The following is a 26,732-nucleotide window of genomic DNA, read 5'->3' as shown; positions in this document are numbered from 1 at the left end:
CTCTTTGCAGAAAAATCGTCCCAAAGCATGATGTTTCCACCCCCATGCTTCACAGTAGGTATGGTGTTCTTTGGATGCAAGTCAGCATTCTTTGTCCTCCAAACACAACGAGTTGAGTTTTTACCAAATAGTTATATTTTGGTTTCATCTGCCCATATGACATTCTCCCAATCTTCTTCTGGATCTACCAAATGCTCTCTAGCAAACTTCAAACGGGCCTGGACAAGTACTGGCTTAAGCAGGGGGACACGTCTGGCACTGCAGGATTTGAGTCCCTGGCGGCGTAGTGTGTTACTGATGGTAGGCTTTGTTACTTTGGTCCCAGCTCTCTGCAGGTCATTCACTAGGTCCCCCCGTGTGGTTCTGGGATTTTTGCTCACCGTTCTTGTGGTCATTTTGACCCCACGGGGTGAGATCTTGCATGGATCCCCAGATCGAGGGAGATTATCAGTGGTCTTGTATCTCTTCCATTTCCTAATAATTGCTCCCACAGTTGATTTCTTCAAACCAAGCTGCTTACCTATTACCTATTATTCAGTCTTCCCAGCCTGGTGCAGCAGGTCTACAATTTTGTTTCTGGTGTCCTTTGACAGCTGTTTGGTATTGGCCATAGTGGAGTTTGGAGTGTGACTGTTTGAGGTTGTGGACAGGTGTCTTTTATACTGATAACAAGTTCAAACAGGTGCCATTAATACAGGTAACGAGTGAAGGACAGAAGAGCCTCTTAAAGAAGAAGTTACAGGTCTGTGAGAGCCAGAAATCTTGCTTGTTTGTAGGTGACCAAATACTTATTTTCCATCATAATTTGCAAATACATTTATTAAAAATACTACAATGTGATTTTCTGGATTTTATTTCTCATTTTGTCTGTCACAGTTGAAGTGTACCTATGATGAAAATTACAAGCCTCTCTCATCTTTTTAAGTGGGAGAACTTGCACAATTGGTGGCTGACTAAATACTTTTTTGCCCCACTGTATATATCTATAATGTATATATTTATTCATAACGTGTTCCTATTTCAAACCCAATATGAGTGTGGCTTGCAATTACATTGTGCATCCAAAACAGCAGTACTTCCACAGAAGCTATGCTCACCGAGTTAATTGGAAGAACAAACACAGCTGAAGTCTCCTCTCCTTCCACTGATCCCAGCTGGATGTTTGAGCTCTGTGTGTGTGCCAGTGAGAGCCTATGGTGCTAAGTTCTAGTGTCTAGCTCTAGGCATCTGTTTGGCCACAACTGCTGTTACCCTCCCAGGCTCCTTCTCGTCTCTCTGACCCTGAGCTTCCACTATGAGAGGCCAGAGGCCCACACAAGTGCCCCACAACATCTGTGCCCACATACACACACCAAAAGCCAAACCTCCACTAAAATCCATATTACCCTTTCCCACTTTCTCTCTTTCTGAGGTTGATACCTGATAAACAAGCGCAACACCATTCCACTCACATCCAGTGTCAGAAGAGAGATTATGCTCAGAGTTCACTCACGGAACATGGTCATGTACTGCCTGCAGTTGAGGTTCCAGTAGCCCCAGTTGGTCCTGTAGCCGTGCAGGGTGGCGTAGTCCTCATGGTTGTATGCCGGCTCTGTGCCAAATGTGTCAATCACACGGATGTGGCACCTGAGAGACAGAGGAAAGAGATCGGAGAATGGGTTCTGTATGTCAAAATAGCAGAACATAGATAGACATTGCCTCCTGTTGCGATGATAGAATATTTATCTGGTAAAAGCCCATGTCTAACAAGCAGTGGTATGGGAATCTAGCCCAGGAGACTTTAACCGTAAAGCAGTCAAAGGTGATGGATGTCGCCGTGCCTCTCCTCTCCCTCAGTGTGCTGGGCTCAGCCTGCCCTCCAGGTGGGGGGAAATTGACTTTAAATCACACGCTGCTAGGCTACTATACACCACAGGGGAGATAAATGGAGAGCTCTTACTCACAGCAATATAACCATGTCCAGACACCGCAAGGAGGGTCCCTTCTTTCATGGGTCTCTGACATTCCTGGGGCATAATGTGTGAGGGGATGCTTCTTAATAGTCGGAAAAGGCTTCCTTTTTATTTTTTATTTTTATTTTATTTAACCAGGCAAGTCAGTTAAGAACACATTCTTATTTTCAATGAGAACAGTGGGTAAACTGCCTGTTCAGGGGCAGAACGACAGATTTGTACCTTGTCAGCTCGGGGGTTTGAACTCGCAACCTTTCGGTTACTAGCCCAACGCTCTAACCACTAGGCTACACTGCCGCCCCTTTCCTTGTGTATGACCACTTACTGTACCTGACAGGATTGAATAAGAGAGATATTTTGACAGGAGCACTACTAACATATACTTATAGCATATAATATACTATATATAGCATATAACATACTTTGATTGTATCCTTTTAGTAGCAACGTTCATTGAAATTGTTAAAAAATAATTCTAATATAATGCAACAGTTAGACAGTTACAGTGGAAGCTGCTGAGGAGAGGAGGGCTCATAATAATGGCTGGATCAGAGCAAATGGAATGGCATCAAACACTTTGGAAACCGCTCCAGCCCTTACCACGTGGTCATCCTCCCCTATTAAGGTGCCACCAACCTCCTGTGTTGGACAATGAATGAACATACTCCAAATGTTTAACATTTTTATAATCCATCAGATATTGACTGAATTATAGCACATAAAACATTTTACGGACAAATAATGAATCGAGTTCAGGGATTTTGGTGGGAATTCAGGTTTTCAATTTACTTCTATACATTTTTTACAATGTACTCATATTTTGAGTTAAAGAAAGAAATATGTGCCTATTTGTATATATACACACTGAACAAAAATATAAATGCAATTAAAGATTTTTCTGAGTTACAGTTCATATAAAGAAATCAGTCAATAGAAATACATTCATTAGGCCCTAATCTATGGATTTCACATGACTGGGAATACAGATATGCATCTGTTGGTCACATATACCTTTAAAAAAAGGTAGGGGTGTGGATCAGAAAACCACCATTTGCCTCATGCAGCGTGACACATCTACTAGACATTGAGTTGATCAGGCTGTTGATTGTGGCCTGTGGAATGTTGTCCCACTCCTCTTCAACGGTTGGGGGAAGTTGCTGGATATCGGCGGGAACTGGAACACGCTGTTGTATATGTTGATCCAGAGCATCCCAAACATGCTCAATGGGTGACATGTCTGGTGAGTATGGAGACCATTGAAGGATTGGGACATTTTCCAGGAAATGTGTAAAGATCCTTATGACATGAGGCTGTGCATTATCATGCTGAAACATGAGAGGTGGATGAATGGCATGACAATGGGCCTCAGGATCTCGTCACGGTATCTCTGTCCATTCAGATTGCTATCAATAAAACGCAATTGTGTTCTTTGTCCGTAGCTTATGCCTGCCCATACCCCCATCGCCACCATGGGGCCCTCTGTTCACAATGTTAACATCAGCAAACTGCTCGCTTTCATAACGCCATACACGTGGTCAGCGGTTGTGAGGCCAGTTGGATGTATTGCCAAATTCTCAAAAATGGCGTTGGAGGTGGCTTATGGTAGATAAATTAACATACAAATGTATCTGGCAACAGCTCTGGTGGATAGTCCTGCAGTCAGCATGCCAATTGCACGGTCCCTCAACTTGAGACACCTATGGCATTGTGTTGTTTGACAAAACTGCACATTTTAGAGTGGCCTTTTATTGTCCCTAGCACAAGGTGCGCCTGTGTAATGATCATGATATTTAATCAGCTTCTTGATATGCCATACCTGTCAGGTGGATGGAGTATATTTGCAAAGGAGAAATGCTAACAGGGATTTAAACAAATTTGTGCAAAACATTTCAGAGAAATAAGCTTTTTGTGCATATGGAAAATGTATGGGATCTTTTATTTGAGCTCATGAAACATTGGACCAACAATTTACATGTCGTGTTTATATTTTTCTTTAGTGTATGAATACATTAACATAAAGGTGAGGAACAGGGCTGCAACCACCAAACACCTGCTCTGTCTACCCTACCTTCTCTGTCTACCCTACCTACACTCACCTGCTCTGTCTACCCTACCTGCTCTGTCTACCCTATCTGCACTCACCTGCTCTGTCGACCCTACCTGCTCGGTCTACCCTACCTGCACTCACCTGCTCTGTCTACCCTACTTTCTCTGTCTACCCTACCTACACTCACCTGTTCTGTCTACCCTACCTGCTCTGTCTACCCTATCTGCACTCACCTGCTCTGTCGACCCTACCTGCTCGGTCTACCCTACCTGCACTCACCTGCTCTGTCTACCCTACCTGCTCTGTCTACCCTACCTGCACTCACCTGCTCTGTCTACCCTACCTGCACTCACCTGCTCTGTCTACCCTACCTGCACTCACCTGCTCTGTCTACCCTATCTGCACTCACCTGCTCTGTCTACCCTACCTGCACTCACCTGCTCTGTCTACCCTACCTGCACTCACCTGCTCTGTCTACCCTACCTGCACTCACCTGCTGTCTACCCCTACCTGCCCTCACCTGCTGTCTACCCTACCTGCCCTCACCTGCTCTGTCTACCCTACCTGCCCTCACCTGCTCTGTCTACCCTATCTGCACTCACCTGCTGTCTACCCTATCTGCACTCACCTGCTGTCTACCTTACCTGCGCTGTTTACCCTACCTGCACTCACCTGCACCTGCACTCTGTCTGTCTACCCTACCTCTGCACCCACCTGCTCTGTCTACCCTATCTGCACTCACCCTGCACTGCTGCTCTGTCTACCCTACCTGCACTCACCTGCTGTCTACCCTACCTGCACTCACCTGCTCTGTCTACCCTACCTGCACTCACCTGGGTCTACCCTACCTGCACTCACCTGCTCTGTCTACCCTACCTGCACTCTGTCTACCCTACCTGCTCTGTCTACCCTACCTGCACTCACCTGCTCTGTCTACCCTACCTGCTCTGTCTACCCTACCTGCACTCACCTGCTCGGTCTACCCTACCTGCACTCACCTGCTCGGTCTACCCTACCTGCACTCACCTGCTCTGTCTACCCTACCTGCTCTGTCTACCCTACCTGCACTCACCTGCTCTGTCTACCCTACCTGCTCTGTCCACCCTACCTGCACTCACCTGCTCTGTTTACCCTACCTGCTCTGTCTACCCTACCTGCCCTCACCTGCTCTGTCTACCCTACCTGCACTCACCTGCTCTGTCTACCCTACCTGCTCTGTCTACCCTACCTGCACTCACCTGCTCGGTCTACCCTACCTGCCCTCACCTGCTCTGTCTACCCTACCTGCTCTGTCTACCCTATCTGCTCTGTCTACCCTACCTGCCCTCACCTGCTCTGTCTACCCTACCTGCTCTGTCTACCCTATCTGCTCTGTCTAACCTACCTGCACTCACCTGCTCTGTCTACCCTACATGCTCTGTGTACCCTACCTGCACTCACCTGCTCTGTCTACCCTACCTTCTCTGTCTACCCTACCTGCTCTGTCTACCCTACCTGCTCTGTCTACCCTACCTGCACTCACCTGCTCTGTCTACCCTACCTGCTCTGTCTACCCTACCTGCACTCACCTGCTCTGTCTAGACTGTCTCATTAAAAACGGTTGTTGTCAGATTTTCTTGCATAATTCAACAAGTGTGTCAAAATAGCAGAATACCCTTGGATAAAAGGGTATCAACACAATTACACCCATCTAAACATACTTTACATTGTTTACGAGATCAGACATAATCACTATAATCCGAGTTCATTTTCGGAAATTGCTTTCATTTCATCTCATTTGTAAACATTAAACTGTATTAAATTATAACATTTTTCAATGCCACAAAAAAATGTACACCCATCAAAATAAAGTGATCCTCTTTCTTGTAATGTAAGTGTCGAGACGATACGTTCAATTCCAGATGAAGCTTTAGTGTTCTTCTTGAATCACTGAACAGCCAATGTATCCCATTGAGCCCATTTCAACCATTACCGGGGTGTGTTTGACATGTCTTTACAAACATTTCCGTTGCCGTAACGTTAACGGGGGAAAACGACATGTGCAGGCAAGAGTATGAAGAGTCACAAAAAGCAATCAGTCCACGGAGATTTAAGTGAAAAGTGGATTTTGCACCCATCAAACACAGGAAATAGATGGCTGAAAAAAACAGATCCTCAGATGTGTGGGGCATGCGCTTCCCTACTTTAGATTAGATGAAAAGGAAGAAAATAGGAAGGATAGGGAAAGGAAGAGGACGGATAGGGAAAGGAAGAAGATAGGAAGGATAGGGAAAGGAAGAAGATAGGAAGGATAGGGAAAGGAAGGATAGGGAAAGGAAGAAAATAGGAAGTATAGGGAAAGGAAGAAAATAGGAAGGATAGGGAAAGGAAGAGGACAGATAGGGAAAGGAAGAAGATAGGAAGGATAGGGAAAGGAAGAAGATAGGAAGGATAGGGAGAAGATAGGAAGGAAAGGGAAAGGAAGAAGATAGGAAGGATAGGGAAAGGAAGAAGATAGGAAGGATAGGGAAAGGAAGAAGATAGGAAGGATAGGGAAAGGAAGAAGATAGGAAGGATAGGGAAAGGAAGAAGATAGGAAGGATAGGGAATGGAAGGATAGGGAAAGGAAGAAAATGATAGGGAAAGGAAGAAAATTGGAAGGAAGAAAATAGGAAGGATAGGGAAAGGAAGAAGATGGGAAAGGAAGAAAATAGGAATGATAGGGAAGGGAAGAGGACGGATAGGGAAAGGAAGAGGACGGATAGGGAAAGGAAGAGGACGGATAGGGAAAGGAAGAGGACGGATAGGGAAAGGAAGAGGACGGATAGGGAAAGGAAGAGGACGGATAGGGAAAGGAAGAGGACGGATAGGGAAAGGAAGAGGACGGATAGGGAAAGGAAGAGGACGGATAGGGAAGGGAAGAGGACGGATAGGGAAGGGAAGAGGACGGATAGGGAAGGGAAGAGGACGGATAGGGAAGGGAAGAGGACGGATAGGGAAGGGAAGAGGACGGATAGGGAAGGGAAGAGGACGGATAGGGAAGGGAAGAGGACGGATAGGGAAGAGTACGGACAGGGAAGGGAAGAGGACGGACAGGGAAGGGAAGAGGACGGACAGGGAAGGGAAGAGGACGGACAGGGAAAGGAAGAGGACGGACAGGGAAAGGAAGAGGACGGACAGGGAAAGGAAGAGGACGGACAGGGGAAGAAGAGGAAGGATATGGAAAGGAAAAGGAAGGATATGGAAAGGAAAAGGATAGGGATAGGGAAAGGTTGAGGAAGGATAGGGAAAGGAAGAGGAAGGATAGGGGAAGAAGAGGAAGGTTATGGAAAGGAAGAGGAAGGATATGGAAAGGAAAAGTATAGGGATAGGGAAAGGAAGAGGAAGGATATGGAATGGAAGCCATTTGAGAATACTGAGAGGGTGAGTCGAGCACGGAGCATTGTTTTATCTCCCAGCTTCATCGGCTCTGCATATCCAGACTGGTTGATTTATCAGTGTCCTGCATCTCTAAGCAGTCTGGGGACCTGCAGAGGAAATTAAAGTATTAGCCTGCCAGACTGGGACAGTTGATACACATCGGCTAATCAAGTGACCTTGGATTGACACCGATGGGAATCCATGGTGAATTATTTCAGCAGCATGTACTGCCTGGGCTGGGACTGAGGGCCTCGTAAAAGAGTCTTATAGGACCTCAAAATAAAAAATAATATTCTCCTGTGCCATCTATTCAAACATAATTCCATTGCTGCATAGATATCTGCCTGTAATGCAAATGATCCATGAGGAAAACAATCATATTGGCATCTGGTCAGTCATCTTCATTAGGAGCTTCATTGTGTGATCGCAAACAATAGTGTGTGCACTACAAATATTGTGCTGTGTTTGCATGTCTATCACAGGAGGCTGCTGAGGGGAGAACGGCTCATAATAATGGCCGGGAAAAGGAGCAGATGGAATGGCATCATACACCTGCTAACCATGTGTTTGATGTATTTCATACCATTCACTCATTGCGCTCCAGTAGTTACCACGAGCCCGTCCTCCACAGTTAAGGTGCCACCAACCTCATGTGGTCTCTATAATAATATTAGTTAGTGTGTGTGTGTGTGTGTGTGTGTGTGTGTGTGTGTGTGTGTGTGTGTGTGTGTGTGTGTGTGTGTGTGTGTGTGTGTGTGTGTGTGTGTGTGTGTGTGTGTGTGTGTGTGTGTGCGCGTAGAGGGATTTGCTCTGTTTCGATTTGCTCTGTACCACAAAGTTTGATCTGGCAGGCTAGCCACTTAGTTAGCCAAGCAAATGCATAGCTGGAGCCCTGAGCTGGAGAAAATGTATTTGGCTTATCTTAGATAGTTAAACGTAGACTGAGTGAAATTATGCTGCCACGAGCAGCATCGCAGATATTGCGATGAGCGAGATGCATGACTTCGCTTTCACACAGTCACACAAAGCATCTGTGCATGTGCACAGGTTCGCTTCACACTTTTATCATGTGGACAAAAACAGAGAAGTTGAGACTCACGCTTCAAAGCTCTTAGTTGTCGTGGAAATTGACCACTATGCTGTATTATTTCTGCATCTATGACATATTAATGTCTACCTTTAACTTAAGCAGTTGGGTAGCACCCCCCCCCCAAACATTAGGGTGCACATGCAAGTGTGCTGATGTTTGAGTGCATGCATGTGTATAATGAGCTAACTGGAGATTGTGGAACAGGAAATTGAATATGCAGCTAGGGACAAAACAGACTGGAACACTACTCCACAGTATAATGTAATATAACAGAACAGATTTATCACACCCCAGACATATTAGTTTCTCTCCAACCAAGAAATGGAAACATTATCATTATCATTTTCACTTTTACAATCCTATCACTTAAAATTGTCCTGCAATAACTAGGACCAATAATTACATGTTTTATTTGCTTAGTCGACACTTTGCAGGCCTCTGGCAACTTCCTGTACATTGCAAAGTTCAAAATATATACAGATAACTCAGGGGCTTTAAAATCTCTCTAGGATAGGGGACGCAAGTGTCCCACTTGACCAAAAACCAGGGATAATGCAGCGCGGCAAATTCAAATAAAATTATATAAAAATCAAACTTTCATTAAATCACACATGTAAGATACTAAATTAAAGCTACACTCGTTGTGAATCCAGCCAACATGTCAGAAAAGGCTTTTCGGCGAAAGCATAAGAAGCTATTATCTGATGATAGCACAACAGTAAACAAAGAGTAGCATATTTCAACCCTGCAGGTGCTACACAAAACACAGAAATTAAATATAAATCATGCCTTACCTTTGACGAGATTCTTTTGTTGGCACTCCAATATGTCCCATAAACATCACAATTGGTCCTTTTGTTCGATTAATTCCATCTCTATATATCCAAAATGTCCATTTATTTGGCGTGTTTGATCCAGAAAAAAACAGCTTCCAATTTGCGCAACGTCACTACAAAATATTTCAAAAGTTACTTGTAAATTTTGCCAAAACTACAAACTACTTTTGTAATACAACTTTAGGTATTTTTAAACGTTAATAATCGATCAAATTGAAGACGGGTCTATCTGTGTTCAATACAGGAAGATAAACAAACCAACGCTACTTTTCAAGTGTTGCGCAACTCTCAACAGTGTTATCCAGTTCCTAGATGGCCATACTTCTTCATTGCACAAAGGAATAACCTCAAACCTCAACCAAATTCCAAAGACTGGTGACATCCAGTGGAAGCGGTAGGAACTGCAAACAAGTGCCTAAGAAATATTGTTTCCCAATGACAACTCACTGAACAGACAGAGACCTACAAAAAAATAGGTTTTGCCTGCTACATAAGTTCTGTTATACTCACAGACATGATTCAAACAGTTTTAGAAACTTCAGAGTGTTTTCTATCCAAATCTACTAATAATATGCATATCTTATATTCTTGGCATGAGTAGCAGGAAGTTGAAATTGGGCACGCTATTTATCCAAAAGCGAAAATGCTGCCCCCTGTACCTGCCATTTCTCCACTGTGCTACTTAGCATTTCTCTCAGTCAATCTGGGACTCATTATTTACCCAATTGATCGCTGTGTGGGCTGCTCTCATGCAGATTCCCCCTGGAAGCCTATGGTGACTCACAGGGGACAAAACCAGCTGACCAAATACCAGCCAATAAGGGCATCAGGCCAATAAGCCAATGAGTAACCAGCAACAAAGAAACACACAGACAGTTTAACTTACGTATCACATGGACAAGTCTGTTCCTCCTCCAGAAGAGGAGGCAGTGATATGGTGCATAGTACATTCCATGCCTACACTCACAGTAAGCACACACCCACAAACACACATACAGCTGCGGTCTTCTAAAGTGTCTAAAATAAGTAGACACTTAAAAAACCTTTGGTGTTCACACATGTATTTCTTTGATTTATAACTGCACAAGACCAAGAAAGAAAAAAATCTAAACTGAAATTTAAATTTTTCTCTTTGAGTAAAAAAATAAATGGCCTGGACTAAATTATAAAATATTCTAATTAATTTTGTTGGAGGCGAGTGATTCTCGTTTTTGTGTCATCTATCTCACCTGTGGTATGTTGCAGGTGCCGCCTACAGGGTAAACATTGCCATTCAACCAGTTTTGAAAAGAGAAAAAAAGAGAAATCAGAACATTCTGCTCCATTGCACTGCATTGTAAAGTAAAGGGTGCCAATATATTTGACCGCAACTTCTGTGGCTCAGTTGGTAGAGCATGGCGCTTGTAACGCCAGGGTAGTGGGTTCGATTCCCGGGACCACCCATACGTAGAATGTATGCACACATGACTGTAAGTCGCTTTGGATAAAAGCGTCAGCTAAATGGCATATATTATTATATTATTATAGAAGAAACCCACTGACTTGTGCTTCCTCAGAGAGAGACCCATGTGCTGCCTCATCTGCTGCAGGCCATGGTAGTCCGTGTAGATGAGGTCAAAGGGCAGAGGTCCTGTCAGGGGGCAGCTTCCTCTTCCAGGGGGGACCCCAAGAAACCTGCACACACAGGGCACACACAGAAGCTCGGCTCAGATACAGCAAACACGTCACAACACAACTTAAATCACTGTATGTACAGTACCAGTCTAAAGTTTGGACACACCTACTCATTCAAGGGTTTTTCTTTATTTTTACTATTTTCTACATTGTAGTATAATAGTAAAGACATCACAACTATGAAATGGCACATATGGAATCATGTAGTAACCAAAAAAATTGTTAAACAAATCAAAATATATTTTATATTTGAGGTTCTTCAAAGTAGCCACCCTTGGCCTTGATGACAGCTTTGCACACTCTTGGCATGTTTTATTTCATAGGTTTGATGTCTTCACATTTATTCTACAATGTAGAAAATAGTAAAAAGAAAGAAAACCCATTGAATGAGTAGGTGTGACTGGTAATGTATGTCCACTGTCAATATGAGAGGAATGTATATTATCAAGCGACACGGAGAATAACAACAGACTTGGAAAATAAATACATTATAGGGAACTGGACAATGTATAGTAAAAGTGTATATCCACAACAATGAAGGGAACAAGACACAGTAAAAAGCCGCGGAAATACTATGTTGCTGTAAAAAGCAGCAGAAATACTATGTTGCTGTAAAACGCAGCAGAAATACTATGTTGCTGTAAAAAGCAGCGGAAGTACTAAGTTGCTGTAAAAAGCAGCGGAAGTACTATGTTGCTGTAAAAGCAAAATACTATGTTGCAAAAAGCAGAAATACTATGTTGCTGTAAAAAGCAGCGGAAATACTATGTTGAAAAAGTACTAAGTTGCTGTAAAAAGCAGCGGAAGTACTATGTTGCTGTAAAACGCAGCTGAAGTACTATGTTGCTGTAAAATGCAGCTGAAGTACTATTTGCTGTAAAAAGCAGCTGACATACTCTGTTGCTGTAAAAAGCAGCTGACATACTCTGTTGCTGTAAAAAGCAGCTGACATACTATTTTGCTGTAAAAAGCTGAAATGCCTTAAGGGGGGTAATTCTAATGCTCTGAAATGGCCTGGACGCTTCCATAAATGTTGTGTGCCATCTTCCATGTGGTGTGTGTGAGAGAGCGATGGGGAGCCCCAGCCGTCAGAGCTCCCAGCTCTAGTCACATCAACTAGATGTGTCTGGTTTAAGGGGAATGATATCAGAAGTTTGATAGGTGGAGGTGCAGAAATGGGTCAGAGAATGTTCCTAATTCAGCCATTGGTTTGCCACTCGCTCTATGTGCAATTAGTAGGGAAATGAAAGAAAAGGTGTTTGTGTTGCCGTGAGCAATAAAACAAGCAATGCATCTCAGCTCACCTCAAGAAGCCTAAGCTCTTTAGACTTTCCGCACTAAAAACGGTATTGTCATGAAAACAATAATTTGCTTGCCAAAATGCAAACAAACACATTTGAATTTATTTCCCTTTGTAAACAATTCTCTACACCAGGCTCTGAAAAACACCTGCAGATTTGTAAATAAAGGGTTTGTAAATGAATGTTTCAAAACAGAGGGTGGACCCGGCCTGTTATTCACATATTCTGATGTCTGTCACCACAATATTACCTGACTCTCTCATAGGAGTGACTCACTCTCAATAACCATTGATGTTGTTGATTATTTAGCCATATCAGTGACCCACAATCACCTCAGAGAGATAACGGATAGGCAGGCAGTATGTACAGGGATATCTAAACACCTGATTTACCATATCAGTGACCCACAATCACCTCAGAGATAACGGATAGGCAGGCAGTATGTACAGGGATATCTAAACACCTGATTTAGCCATATCAGTGACCCACAATCACCTCAGAGAGATTACAGATAGGCAGGCAGTATGTACAGGGATATCTAAACACCTGATTTACCATATCAGTGACCCACAATCACCTCAGAGAGATAACAGATAGGCAGGCAGTATGTACAGGGGTATCTAAACACCTGATTTACCATATCAGTGACCCACAATCACCTCAGAGAGATTACAGATAGGCAGGCAGTATGTACAGGGATATCTAAACACCTGATTTACCATATCAGTGACCCACAATCACCTCAGAGAGATAACAGATAGGCAGGCAGTATGTACAGGGATATCTAAACACCTGATTTAGCCATATCAGTGACCCACAATCACCTCAGAGAGATAACGGATAGGCAGGCAGTATGTACAATATCTAAACACCTGATTTACCATATCAGTGACCCACAATCACCTCAGAGAGATTACAGATAGGCAGGCAGTATGTACAGGGATATCTAAACACCTGATTTAGCCATATCAGTGACCCACAATCACCTCAGAGAGATAACGGATAGGCAGGCAGTATGTACAGGGATATCTAAACACCTGATTTACCATATCAGTGACCCACAATCACCTCAGAGAGATAACGGATAGGCAGGCAGTATGTACAGGGATATCTAAACACCTGATTTACCATATCAGTGACCCACAATCACCTCAGAGATAACGGATAGGCAGGCAGTATGTACAGGGATATCTAAACACCTGATTTAGCCATATCAGTGACCCACAATCACCTCAGAGAGATTACAGATAGGCAGGCAGTATGTACAGGGATATCTAAACACCTGATTTACCATATCAGTGACCCACAATCACCTCAGAGAGATAACGGATAGGCAGGCAGTATGTACAGGGATATCTAAACACCTGATTTACCATATCAGTGACCCACAATCACCTCAGAGAGATTACAGATAGGCAGGCAGTATGTACAGGGATATCTAAACACCTGATTTACCATATCAGTGACCCACAATCACCTCAGAGAGATTACAGATAGGCAGGCAGTATGTACAGGGATATCTAAACACCTGATTTACCATATCAGTGACCCACAATCACCTCAGAGAGATAACGGATAGGCAGGCAGTATGTACAGGGATATCTAAACACCTGATTTACCATATCAGTGACCCACAATCACCTCAGAGAGATTACAGATAGGCAGGCAGTATGTACAGGGATATCTAAACACCTGATTTACCATATCAGTGACCCACAATCACCTCAGAGAGATTACAGATAGGCAGGCAGTATGTACAGGGATATCTAAACACCTGATTTACCATATCAGTGACCCACAATCACCTCAGAGAGATTACAGATAGGCAGGCAGTATGTACAGGGATATCTAAACACCTGATTTACCATATCAGTGACCCACAATCACCTCAGAGAGATTACAGATAGGCAGGCAGTATATCTAAACACCTGATTTACCATATCAGTGACCCACAATCACCCCAGAGAGATTACAGATAGGCAGGCAGTATGTACAGGGATATCTAAACACCTGATTTAGCCATATCAGTGACCCACAATCACCTCAGAGATAACGGATAGGCAGGCAGTATGTACGGGGGTATCTAAACACCTGATTTAGCCATATCAGTGACCCACAATCACCTCAGAGAGATTACAGATAGGCAGGCAGTATGTACAGGGATATCTAAACACCTGATTTACCATATCAGTGACCCACAATCACCTCAAAGAGATTACAGATAGGCAGGCAGTATGTACAGGGATATCTAAACACCTAATTTAGCCATCAGTGACCCACAATCACCTCAGAGAGATAACAGATAGGCAGGCAGTATGTACAGGGATATCTAAACACCTGATTTACCATATCATTGCTGTCCGTAATGCATGGCTGAGTAGGGAGAAGCTTCCAAATGACACCCTGTGGAAGAGGTAGTGAGGCATTGGAATGAAAATGACAGCTATCTGCCTCCTATCCAGACTTTTATCTCTCGAGCTGTCGGAAATTAACACAATTCTGCAGCTACCACTTATGCTAATGACCGTAACACCAAGAATTGGAGTCCAGGAAATTGGCCACTCGTTACAATTTCCAGAAATAGCTGGTGTTCTCTGACTGACTGTGAAACAGTCTAAGTTTTGCTATTCAGCGAAGGAGACACAAATCAAACCCCACACACACTGACATTAGTCAGGCATACAAGGTAAACAAGGTAAACATGTAAATTGCAGGTCTTGATTAATTCCTCCGGAATTCCACTTTACAGAGTGGCTCGGTTTCTTCAGATGCAGTGAGATTGCCCTAGTCAGCAGCCAGAGTAATTGCTTCCCTTTGCTAGAGCCAAAGTTTCAGTAGGCTGTCAGACACAAAATGGCCCCTGCAATCAAACGGTTTTCAGCTGAATTATGTCTGCCTCTAAATTATACGATTTTTTTGTGATTGCACTGCAGACGGGAATATTGTGAACACATTGCCTTTTTAAAGGGAGATGGACAGCCTCTGTGGGAGAGGAAATGTAATTGCAGGGGGAGACAGGGAGAGCAGTTCTGTAAATGACATGGTATAAGCAGAGGTAGAGATAATGGTAGCTAAAAGATGAGATGTTATCCACCTCAAAATTCAATGCAACTTATTTTTATACTATCCAACTAGTTGAGTTTGTTGAATAGTTGAATTTGACCCAGATCTGGTCCACACAGCACAACACGTTTGTCCATAATGTGCATTCTGCACACAAAATCTTGTTAACATATTAACCTGATTGCACAGTTCCCAGGCTAAGTTGTATAGATCTATGTAGATGAAGGATGACAGTGTTTGTGTGGTTGATTTACATGCTTTGCCCTGTGGTCTTCTGAATGTGTTCGTGCTCACAGCTGTTCTAGCGGGGCTTTGCGATAACAGCAGAAAGGCTTAGACTGCTACTGTATAAATAGTGTGAATAAACAGACAAACAGTCACACACACACACACCTGCAAATAAAAGTATCGTTTTTGCTTTTGTTTGCTCAACTGATTTAGTTGGAATTGCAAACGGGTGGAAAGAGGCACGGTAGAATGTTCCTCTGCAGTAGATTTGATAATGAGCAGAGAGTGTCAGCCGTCACTGCTTTAGACTAGAGCTTTATCAGTCAATTGTATAAAGGCGTACAAAAACAAAAAGGGGTCTTTACTCAAGAGTGGATTCAATTCTCTTTGCCTGCACCCCACTCAAGAATACAGAGCACTAGTCAAGCCACTTGTATGGAGGTATGCCTGTGTGTGCATCCAAACAGCACCCAAACACAAGCTTCACACTTCACCTGACTGGAATTAATCTGATTGCAGTGTGGGCCTGCATAGTAACCCGAAGACCTATAGTAAAATCATACCCTGTGTCTGGCATTCAAATAACTCAACTTGGACAGTTTGCATTTTTGTCGGGTAGTGTCATGTTTTACTATTGGAAATGAACACTGCAGGCTTAATTTCAAGCATGACTGCTCCTAAATGGGGTGATTTGCCCCTACTGTGGCAAACTTTCACTCCCAAAATGGCATTGGCATGCCTCACCTTTCTGTGTGTGTGTGTGTGTGTGTGTGTGTGTGTGTGTGTGTGTGTGTGTGTGTGTGTGTGTGTGTGTGTGTGTGTGTGTGTGTGTGTGTGTGTGTGTGTGTGTGTGTGTGTGTAGGGATTTGCTCTGTATTTTATTAAGGACAGATACACTGTAGCAAAGTTAGAATGGTCAATCTAATACACCCCCACAAGGGAAGTGAAGGAGCTGTGAGACATTCTCTCACCTTGAAAAGCTAGAGAAGTCATTTAACCTCACCATGGCTCAAGCAGTGGGGACAACAGTAGATTTAACAATATACAGCTTTCTATTCTATTTTATATTATGACACATGTAGTGTATCTGACAGCAACACACTGTTCTAAATACTGTGGCTTCACCTGTGCCTTGTGTCATGTAAAAATCTTCCCTGCGTGAAAAACTTCCCAATCGTTCTGATTGTGACATCATGTTGTAAAATTCCGTACGACGTGAAAATGTTCCCAGTTTAAGAATTAAAAAGGCTGAGCTCGTTCGGATGTCTCTCTAAGACACCCATGACACCTTGCAGCAGTTCAGACAGGTGGAACTCATATAACCCACTGAAAAGAGGCATTTATAACCTTGAATATCACATTTCATTTAATCGTATTAGTGCTTCGTAAACAAACAGGTGTGGACAACCTTCCCAACAACGCAGAGAGAAAGAAAAGTTAAATAATAGAAAAGTAAAACACGTAATAATACAAGTAATAATACATACATAATGAGTGACAACTTGGCTGTATACACAGTACCGAGTCGATGTGCAGGGGTGCGAAGTAATTGAGGTAGATATTTAATAGAACTAGGAATACAAAACAGATAAACAGTAGCAGAAGCATATGTGATAAGTCAAAGTTCAATGTAGATAGTTAAATAGTCTGGGTAGGAATCTGGTTAACTAACTATTTAGCAATCTTATGGCTTGGGGGTAGAAGCTATTCAGGATCCTGTTGTTTCCAAACTTGGTGCATCATCACAGCTTGCAGTGCGGTAGCAGAGAGAACAGTCTATGACTTGGATGTCTTGAGTCTTTGGCATATTTTAGGGCTTTCCAAGGACACCGTCTGGTATAGTGGTCCTGGATGGCAGCTAGCTCGGGTCCAGTGATGTACTGGCCTGTAAGCACTACACTCTGTAGCTCCTTATAGTCAGGTGCCAAGCAGTTGCAATACCAAGTGGTGATGCAGCCAGTCAAGATGCTCTCAATGGTGCAGGTCTAGAACTTTCTAAGGATCTGAGGATCTGAGGACCCAAGCCAAATCCTTTCAGCCTCCTGGGGGTTGCATCCCTGAGGGTGATGCATCCCTGAGGGGCCCCCGTGTTGAGGGTCAGCATGGTGGATGTGTTGTTGCTTACCCTCACCGCCTGGGGAGGCCTGTCAGGAAGTCCAGGATCCAGTTGCAGAGAGAGGGGTTCAATCACAGGGTCCTTAGCAATGAGCTTGGAGGGCACTATGGTCTTGAATGCTAAGCTGTAGTCAATGAACAGCATTCTCACAGGTGTTCCTCTTGCACAGGTGGGAAAGGGCAGTGTGGAGTGCAATAGAGATTCTGTCATCTGTGGATCTGTTGGTGCGTTATCCAAATTAGAGTAGATCCAAGGTGTCTGGGATGATGGTGTTGATGTGAGCCATGACCAGCCAAGCATTTCATGGCTACAGATGTGAGCGCTAAGGGCGATAGTCATTTAGACAGGTTACCTTGGGGTTCTTGGGCACAGGTATGGTGGTCTGATTGAAACATGTATGTATTACAGACTGGGTCAGAGAGTGGCTGAAAATTTCAGTGAAGACACTTGCCAACTGGTCAGCACATGCTCTGAGTATGCATCCTGGTAATCCCTTTGGCCCTGCGGCCTTGTGAATGTTAACCTATTTAAAGGTCTTACTCACGTTGGCTACAGAGAGAGTGATCACACTGTCGTCCGGAACAGCTGGTGCTCTCATGCATTGTTCAGTGTTGCTTGCCTCGAAGCAAGCATAGAAGGCATTTAGCTCGTCTGGTAGACTCGTGTCACAGAGCAGCTTGTGGCTGGGTTTCCCTTTCTCCTCCATTATAGTTTGCAAGCCCTGCCACATCCGACAAGCATCAGAGCCTATTCGATCTTATTCGATCTGTTGTATTGACGCATTTCCTGTTTGATGGTTCATCGGAGGGCGTAGCGGGATTTCTTGCGTCCGGATTAGTGTCCCTCTTCTGGTTGGGATATGTCTACGTACATACGGTCACTGTGGGGACGTCGTTGTGCACTTATTAATGAAGTCGGTGACTGATGTGGTAAACTTCTCAATGCCATCGGATAAATCCCGGAACATACTCCAGTCTGTGCTAGCAAAACAGTCCTGTAGCTTAGCAGCAGCTTCACCGACCACTTCCGTATTGAGCGCATCACTGGTACTTACGGTTTGAGTTTTTATTTAAAGCTTTGAATCAGGAGGATTGAGTTATGGTCAGATTAGCCAAATGGAGGGTGAGGGAGAGCTTTGTATGTGTTTCTGTGTGTGGAGTAAAGGTGATCTAGAGTTTTTTTGCTTCTAGTTGCACAAGTGACATGCTGGTAGAAATGAGGTAAGAGGGATTTCAGTTTTCCTGCATTAAAATCACTGGCCACTAGGAGCACTGCTTCTGGATGAGAATTTTCTTGTCTGCTTATAGCCGTATTCAGCTTGTAAAGTGTGGTCTTAATGCCAGCATTGGTTTGATGTGGTAAATAGACAGCTACGAAAAATATAGGTGAAAACTCTCTTGATAAATAGAGTTTAACTTATCATGAGGTATTCTTACTCAGGCGAGCAGATTCCTTAATATTACAGATCGCGCGCCAACTAACGAAGAGACACGCACCTCCCCCTTTGAGCTTACCCCGACACTGCTGTTCTGTCCTGCCGATGCATATTTAAAACAGCTAGATGTATATTGTCCATGTCCTAGTTCAGCCACAACTCAGAGAAAGACAGAATATTACAGTTCTTCAGGTCCCATTGAAAGTATAGTCTCAAACAGAACTCATCCAGTTTGTTCTCCAGCGATTGTACGTTCGCCAATAGAACTGACTTACGGTATTTATTAGAACATGTAAAAAATGATTTAAGGGATAGATCAGATTGATTTAAGGGATAGATCAGATAAAAGATGGTGTGATAATGTGAGAACAAATCTTTAATAATTACAAAGTGCCTTATGTGACCCCATGAGGCAGTATTGCACACAAATGCACTAAATCTGCTGTGTTCAGAGCTTTACTTGGATATATGCAAATCCCTGCACACTTGGAGAGAACAGGGGGATTACATTTGCAGTTATGGAGCTGAAAATGAGCAGCAGTTGAATAAGAAGCAACACATGCACACGAACAAACACACACGAACAAACACACACACACACACACACACACACACACGAACAAACACACACACTAGAGTATGACGCACACACTAGAGGAAAGACATCTGGGGCTGACTGTCCTGCTGAGAGTTCGGCAGGATTGGGAGAGAGTAGGTGAAGAAAGGGGGAGGGAGGGAGAGAGAAGGAGCGGGAGAAGAGAGGAGGGGAGGATGGACTGGCACCCCATGAGAAAAGAACCAGCTACATGCACCAGGCCATCTTGGTGTATCCCACTGAGTGGACTGGCCACCTGCACCGTGCTGCCAGATATCAGAGAGAGAACCTTATACTGTAGCTGAGCAGAAGTCTATCTCACAGAGAGGAGGAAGCCACATTCACAGGAAGGAGGCCGGGGTGGGGGCCATGGGGTGCAGAGGGGTCAGTGTGGAAGAAAAGAAAAGGGCAGAGAGAGGGTAGTGGCAGTGTGGAGACCTGCTTGGCAGAGCAGAGCCAGGCATAGTAATGAGCCAGTTGAGAGAGTTGGGCATAAGAGACTGAGACGCTGCCTCCGTCAACAACAAAAGCACAGCTTCCTCTTAATGTGGAACACCCACTCGTTATGCTATTTCCGCACTTTTATTCACTGATTGCTTATTGTTAGTGTTGAATGTCGACCGCCCACTTTTTGGCTCTGTACAGTCAGCCCTGTGAGTCAAAATCTCAATGTGGAGAAGATTGACTGGAGCTAGCAGACACTACTGCAGCTACTGTGAACTGTGTTTGGAATCTCCTGCTCCATGTCTACTGCAGGATATATACAGTATACAACAGCTGTTCATATTTGGTCCTATTTTCAAAATACAGGGTGTGTCCAATTAAATGTCCCAATGTTCAAGTGGAACAAATCAAAGAGCAATGTTACAATGTAAATATTTTCAAAGAGCAATGTTACAATGTAAACAATGTAAATATTTGTATGAACATAACAAGATTCAACAACTGAGACATAAACTGAACAAGTTCCACAGACATGTGACTAACAGAAATAGAATAATGTGTCCCTGAACAAAGGGAGGGGGTCAAAATCAAAAGTAACAGTCGGTATCTGGTGTGGCCACCAGCTACATTAAGTACTGCAGTGCATGTCCTCCTCATGGACTGCACCAGATTTGCCAGATCTTGCTATGAGATGTTACCCCACTCTTCCACCAAGGCCTGCATGTTCCCAGACATTTCTGGGGGGAGTGGCCTTAGCCCTCACCCTCCGATCCAACTTGTCCCAGATGTGCTCAATGGGATTGAGATCCGGGCTCTTCTCTGGCCATGGCAGAACACTGACATTCCTGTCTTGCAGGAAATCACACACAGAACGAGCAGTATGGCTGGTGGCATTGTCATGCTGGAGGGTCATGTCAGGATGAGCCTGCAGGAAGGGTACCACATGAGGGAGGAGGATATCTTCCCTGTAATGCACATCGTTGAGATTGCCTGAAATGACAACAAGCTCAGTCCGATGATGCTGTGACACACCACCCCAGACCATGACGGACCCTCCACCTCCAAATCAATCCCGCTCCAGAGTACAGGCCTCAGTGTAATGCCTCCTTGCAGCATGCCTAAGGCACGTTCACGCAGATGAGCAGGGACCCTGGACATATTTCTTTTGGTGTTTTTCAGAGTCAGTAGAAAGGCCTCTTTAGTGTCCTATGTTTTCATAACTGTGACCTTAATTGCCTACCGTCTGTAAGCTGTCAGTGTCTTAACGACCGTTCCACAGGTGCATGTTTATTAATTGTTTATGGTTCATTGAACAAGCATGGGAAACAGTGTTTAAACCCTTTACAATTAATATCTGTGAAGTTATTTGGATTTATACGAATTCTCTTTGAAAGACAGGGTCCTGAAACAGGGACGTTTCTTTTTTTGCCGAGTTTACAATACAGCATATAGTAGAGGAAACTAGCAGCGATTGCAATATCTTGCATCCATATGTTGTTTACTGTAGCGATTCAAATTGGATGAAAACTGACATGCAACACTGTCAAAAACACACCATGTAGTCCTTTGGTCTCAATCTCATTTAGGCATCACGCTACGACTCTTGGATGAAGTCGAATCCCTCTCGCTGCAGCTAAATCAAGTCACATGATTCTATCATGTTATCGTGCCGTGACCCAAATGCTTTGATCACTGCGAACGATAAAAATCTGCCCTCAACTCTGATTCTGTAAAAGTGCTGCGCACTGCAACATATTGTAAACACACAGCAGTCTATTTTTAACAGGGATGCTTTAGTTTGGCTTTTCAAAGCTGAGAAACAAAAGCACATCGTTGGAAAGGCTGGAGGGTGAGAGAGCGCAGTAGTACTTGCAGGCACACACAGCAACCCCCATTCTGGAAGCCTAATGGGGGCCTAAATCAGCCTAAATCAGCCTCAAAGGGTGATTTGATAGGGGTAAAACGACAGGGAGAGTTATGTTTCTTAGTGCCTCCTTCCCATACACATAGTGGCTGTGCTCTTATCGATGCCATCTCTGATTCCAGATCAGTTTGACCCCACACGTTATTTATTGCACGGTTCAATGATGCTTCTGATTGGACTCGTGCTGAGGGTTCAAATGATGCATGTTCCTCATATTGTGGAATCACCCCCTCCCTTTCCATCTCTCTCCTACTGGTCTCAGAGGGTGGAGGACAGAGTCTGTGTGGGTGGAGACATACAGAGCTGCTGTATGAGGGGGGGTTCTCAGTATTCTCCTGGCCCTGTCGTCACAGCAAAGCCAGCCATCCAGCACTGTCAGGCTGTTATCCCCTCCCTCTCTCCTCCTCAGGTGTACATAAACCATGCTCTGGTGCTGGCTAATTACTCACGTCGCACTGGGAGGAACAGGGGGGAGATCCCCTAGAGGAAGTGACAGCTGTCTGCACTGCTTGGCTAACCGCCGCCGGGCACCTTTTAGCACATGTGATGCTGTTCCCGACAAATATGATGTCACAACCACTGAGGCTCCCCCTTCAATTGACCTCCCCTCCGTTGACAGAGACTGGAGCCTCATCACTTCCTCCCATCCCCACTCTCAGCCTAGTGACTCATCTGCCCGTCAAGGCAACACAGCAGAGGAAGAGGGTGACCAATAATGGGATGTTTCCATGTTTTAAATGTTAGTCATTTAGCAGACGCTCTTATCCAGAGTGACTTACAGTGGTGAGGGCATACAGTATATTTTCAGACTTTTTTTCATACTGTGACATAGAAAAACACACTGCACCATCCCCAACTACTACCACAACTTGACCAACCGCAACAGAAGAATGGGCTTACATTAATCATGAAAATATACAGATGGAACAGACCTTTGGAGAATGACTTTTCCAGCTGTTTTTCTGTGCGAAGGCGGACTTGATGAATCTGGCTGCATGCAGAGGAGCGTCCTCCTCCCTGTCCAAAATATCACTCAAAATATACCAAAGCAGCTTAGTTAAGCATCTGCAAGCGACGTGAGCCAGAAACTTATACCGAGGAAAAAGACCCTCAGCTAAAGTAGCGAGTGGAACGGAGACGTCTGAATAAAAAAGATTGTATGAATAAAAGAGAGCCAGAGGACTAGTCCATAAAGCTGGCAGGGGAAGTGACAAATGAGAAATAATTACAACCACTCAAGCAAACTGCTTGGTTTCATCCAAACCACCAGGTATGGTAGCTACTACTAATCTATATCTAACTTAGAGTAGTAGTAGCTACAGTATCTGGTGGTTTGGATGAAACCAAGCAACCCATGATCTGCAAAACATCAATACCAACCATTGTCCTCTCATAACAGCTAAATCAAATCAAATTTTATTTGTCATATACACATGGTTAGCAGATGTTAATGTGAGTGTAGCGAAATGCTTGTGCTTCTAGTTCCGACAATGCAGTGATAACCAACAAGTAATCTAACTAACAATTCCAAAACTACTGTCTTATACACAGTGTAAGGGGATAAAGAATATGTACATAAGGATATATGAATGAGTGATGGTACAGGGCAGCATACAGTAGATGGTATCGAGTACAGTATATACATATGAGATGAGTATGTAGACAAAGTAAACAAAGTGGCATAGTTAAAGTGGCTAGTGATACATGTATTACATAAGGATGCAGTAGATTATATAGAGTACAGTATATACGTATGCATATGAGATGAATAATGTAGGGTAAGTAACATTATATAAGGTAGCATTGTTTAAAGTGGCGAGTGATATATTTCTACATAATTTCCCATCAATTCCCATTATTAAAGTGGCTGGAGTTGGGTCAGTGTCAATGACAGTGTGTTGGCAGCAGCCACTCAATGTTAGTGGTGGCTGTTTAACAGTCTGATGGCCTTGAGATAGAAGCTGTTTTTCAGTCTCTCGGTCCCAGCTTTGATGCACCTGTACTGACCTCACCTTCTGGATGATAGCGGGGTGAACAGGCAGTGGTTCGGGTGGTAGATGTCCTTCATGATCTTTATGGCCTTCCTGTAACATCGGGTGGTGTAGGTGTCCTGGAGGGCAGGTAGTTTGCCCCCGGTGATGCGTTGTGCAGACCTCACTACCCTCTGGAGAGCCTTACGGTTGAGGGCGGAGCAGTTGCCGTACCAGGCGGTGATACAGCCCGCCAGGATGCTCTCGATTGTGCATCTGTAGAAGTTTGTGAGTGCTTTTGGTGACAAGCCGAATTTCTTCAGCCTCCTGAGGTTGAAGAGGCGCTGCTGCACCTTCTTCACGACGCTGTCAGTGTGAGTGGACCAATTCAGTTTGTCTGTGATGTGTATGCCGAGGAACTTAAAACTTGCTACCCTCTCCACTACTGTTCCATCGATGTGGATAGGGGGTGTTCCCTCTGCTGTTTCCTGAAGTCCACAATCATCTCCTTAGTTTTGTTGACGTTGAGTGTGAGGTTATTTTCCTGACACCACACTCCGAGGGCCCTCACCTCCTCCCTGTAGGCCGTCTCGTCGTTGTTGGTAATCAAGCCTACCACTGTTGTGTCGTCCGCAAACTTGATGATTGAGTTGGAGGCGTGCGTGGCCACGCAGTCGTGGGTGAACAGGGAGTACAGGAGAGGGCTCAGAACGCACCCTTGTGGGGCCCCCGTGTTGAGGATCAGCGGGGAGGAGATGTTGTTGCCTACCCTCACCACCTGGGGGCGGCCCGTTAGGAAGTCCAGTACCCAGTTGCACAGGGCGGGGTCGAGACCCAGGGTCTCGAGCTTGATGACGAGCTTGGAGGGCACTATGGTGTTGAATGCCGAGCTGTAGTCGATGAACAGCATTCTCACATAGGTATTCCTCTTGTCCAGGTGGGTTAGGGCAGTGTGCAGTGTGGTTGAGATTGCATCGTCTGTGGACCTATTTGGGCGGTTAGCAAATTGGAGTGGGTCTAGGGTGTCAGGTAGGGTGGAGGTGATATGGTCCTTGACTAGTCTCTCAAAGCACTTCATGAAGACGGAAGTGAGTGCTAGGGGGCGGTAGTCGTTTAGCTCAGTTACCTTAGCTTTCTTGGGAACAGGAACAATGGTGGCCCTCTTGAAGCATGTGGGAACAGCAGACTGGTATAGGGATTGATTGAATATGTCCGTAAACACACCGGCCAGCTGGTCTGCGCATGCTCTGAGGGCGCGGCTGGGGATGCCGTCTGGGCCTGCAGCCTTGCGAGGGTTAACACGTTTAAATGTCTTACTCACCTCGGCTGCAGTGAAGGAGAGACCGCAGGCCGTGTCAGTGGCACTGTATTGTCCTCAAAGCGGGCAAAAAAGTTATTTAGTCTGCCTGGGAGTAAGACATCCTGGTCCGTGACTGGGCTGGGTTTCTTCTTGTAGTCCATGATTGACTGTAGACCCTGCCACATGCCTCTTGTGTCTGAGCCGTTGAATTGAGATTCTACTTTGTCTCTGTACTGACGCTTAGCTTGTTTAATAGCCTTGCGGAGGGAATAGCTGCACTGTTTGTATTCGGTCATGTTACCAGACACCTTGCCCTGATTAAAAGCAGTGGTTTGCGCTTTCAGTTTCACGCGAATGCTGCCATCAATCCACGGTTTCTGATTAGGGAATGTTTTTATCGTTGCTATGGGAACGACATATTCAACGCACGTTCTAATGAACTCGCACACCGAATCAGCGTATTCGTCAATATTTTTATCTGACACAATACGAAACATGTCCCAGTCCACGTGATGGAAGCAGTCTTGGAGTGTGGAGTCAGCTTGGTCGGACCAGCGTTGGACAGACCTCAGCTGAAGCAGACCATGGGATATTAGGATGGCATGTTTCCCAGGCTGAGTGGGAGAGATAGGAGGATGAAATCTAAATAGATACAACCCTGGGGGAATCTGTGGGAATGCACCCCATATAGCAATCTGTCAACTTGAAATAAAGGGGGGGGGGTAGAGATGGAGAGAAATGTCAGGATTTTCCTATTCATTAATGGTCCTGGAAAGGAATTTATTGGACATTCAGCATCTCTTTTATTGGCCAATTTGAGAAGATAGGATCATAAAAAGAGTGGGAAATGTACTGCGTCTCTTTTCTCTGCGAGAAAAAGGGGGAAATGGTCTGTCTGATAAACCCAATAGGCTCCAATTTCAACCTCCTATTATATTTTCTCTAAGGCTGCACATTCCATTTCCTGACAAATAGAGAGCTGCATGGGCCTTACAGTAGACCATCACATTCACATATACCAATAAACAAACACACTAGAACACACACACACACACACACACACACACACACACACACACACACACACACACACACACACACACACACACACACACACACACACACACACACACACACACACACACACACACACACACACACACACACACACACACACAGCATTTCATCCTTTGGAAACAGAGCCTAACTTGGCTTTAGCACAGCTCCAATTTGTTTCTGATTGACAATTACTGTCAGTCTCATGCGGTTTCATCAACATTCACAAGACACATTCCCTGGGGTGACTGAATGCAGTAATTCAATACTCCATGACACCAATTAGTGAGGTAAATAATAGC

At 44.4% G+C, this 26,732-nt stretch overlaps 1 protein-coding gene and 1 long non-coding RNA gene across 18 annotated transcripts in view; both read right to left on the bottom strand.

Moving 5' to 3' along the window:
* The window catches only part of LOC118364666 (alpha-1,6-mannosylglycoprotein 6-beta-N-acetylglucosaminyltransferase B-like), an 88,695-nt gene that overhangs the window by 15,880 nt on the left and 46,083 nt on the right, over positions 1-26,732 (bottom strand). The window contains exons 9-10 of the mRNA XM_052491310.1: positions 10,867-10,998; positions 1,493-1,626 (exon numbers count right to left, since the gene is read on the bottom strand). Of these exons, the coding sequence (XP_052347270.1) occupies positions 1,493-1,626; positions 10,867-10,998 (266 nt within the window). The remainder of the gene's footprint in view (positions 1-1,492; positions 1,627-10,866; positions 10,999-26,732) is intronic.
* Positions 11,808-15,731, bottom strand: LOC127914514 (uncharacterized). 17 transcript variants are annotated; one of them, XR_008088701.1, is made up of 7 exons: positions 14,637-15,731; positions 14,259-14,309; positions 13,531-14,186; positions 13,203-13,449; positions 12,959-13,040; positions 12,795-12,876; positions 11,808-12,713 (listed from the first exon to the last, which is right to left on the bottom strand). It is a non-coding gene; the product is annotated as an uncharacterized LOC127914514 (long non-coding RNA). The 17 variants fall into 17 exon arrangements; XR_008088712.1 differs by lacking the exons at positions 14,259-14,309; positions 14,637-15,731 and adding an exon at positions 14,423-14,504 and having other exon boundaries at positions 13,531-13,858; positions 13,941-14,186; XR_008088695.1 differs by lacking the exons at positions 14,259-14,309; positions 14,637-15,731 and adding an exon at positions 14,423-14,504.

The sequence above is a fragment of the Oncorhynchus keta genome, chromosome 32 (genome assembly GCF_023373465.1).
Source record: "Oncorhynchus keta strain PuntledgeMale-10-30-2019 chromosome 32, Oket_V2, whole genome shotgun sequence".
In the NCBI taxonomy this organism is placed as follows: domain Eukaryota; kingdom Metazoa; phylum Chordata; class Actinopteri; order Salmoniformes; family Salmonidae; genus Oncorhynchus; species Oncorhynchus keta.
Note: the sequence above shows the minus strand (reverse complement) of the source record. Positions and strands in the feature narration are given on the sequence as shown.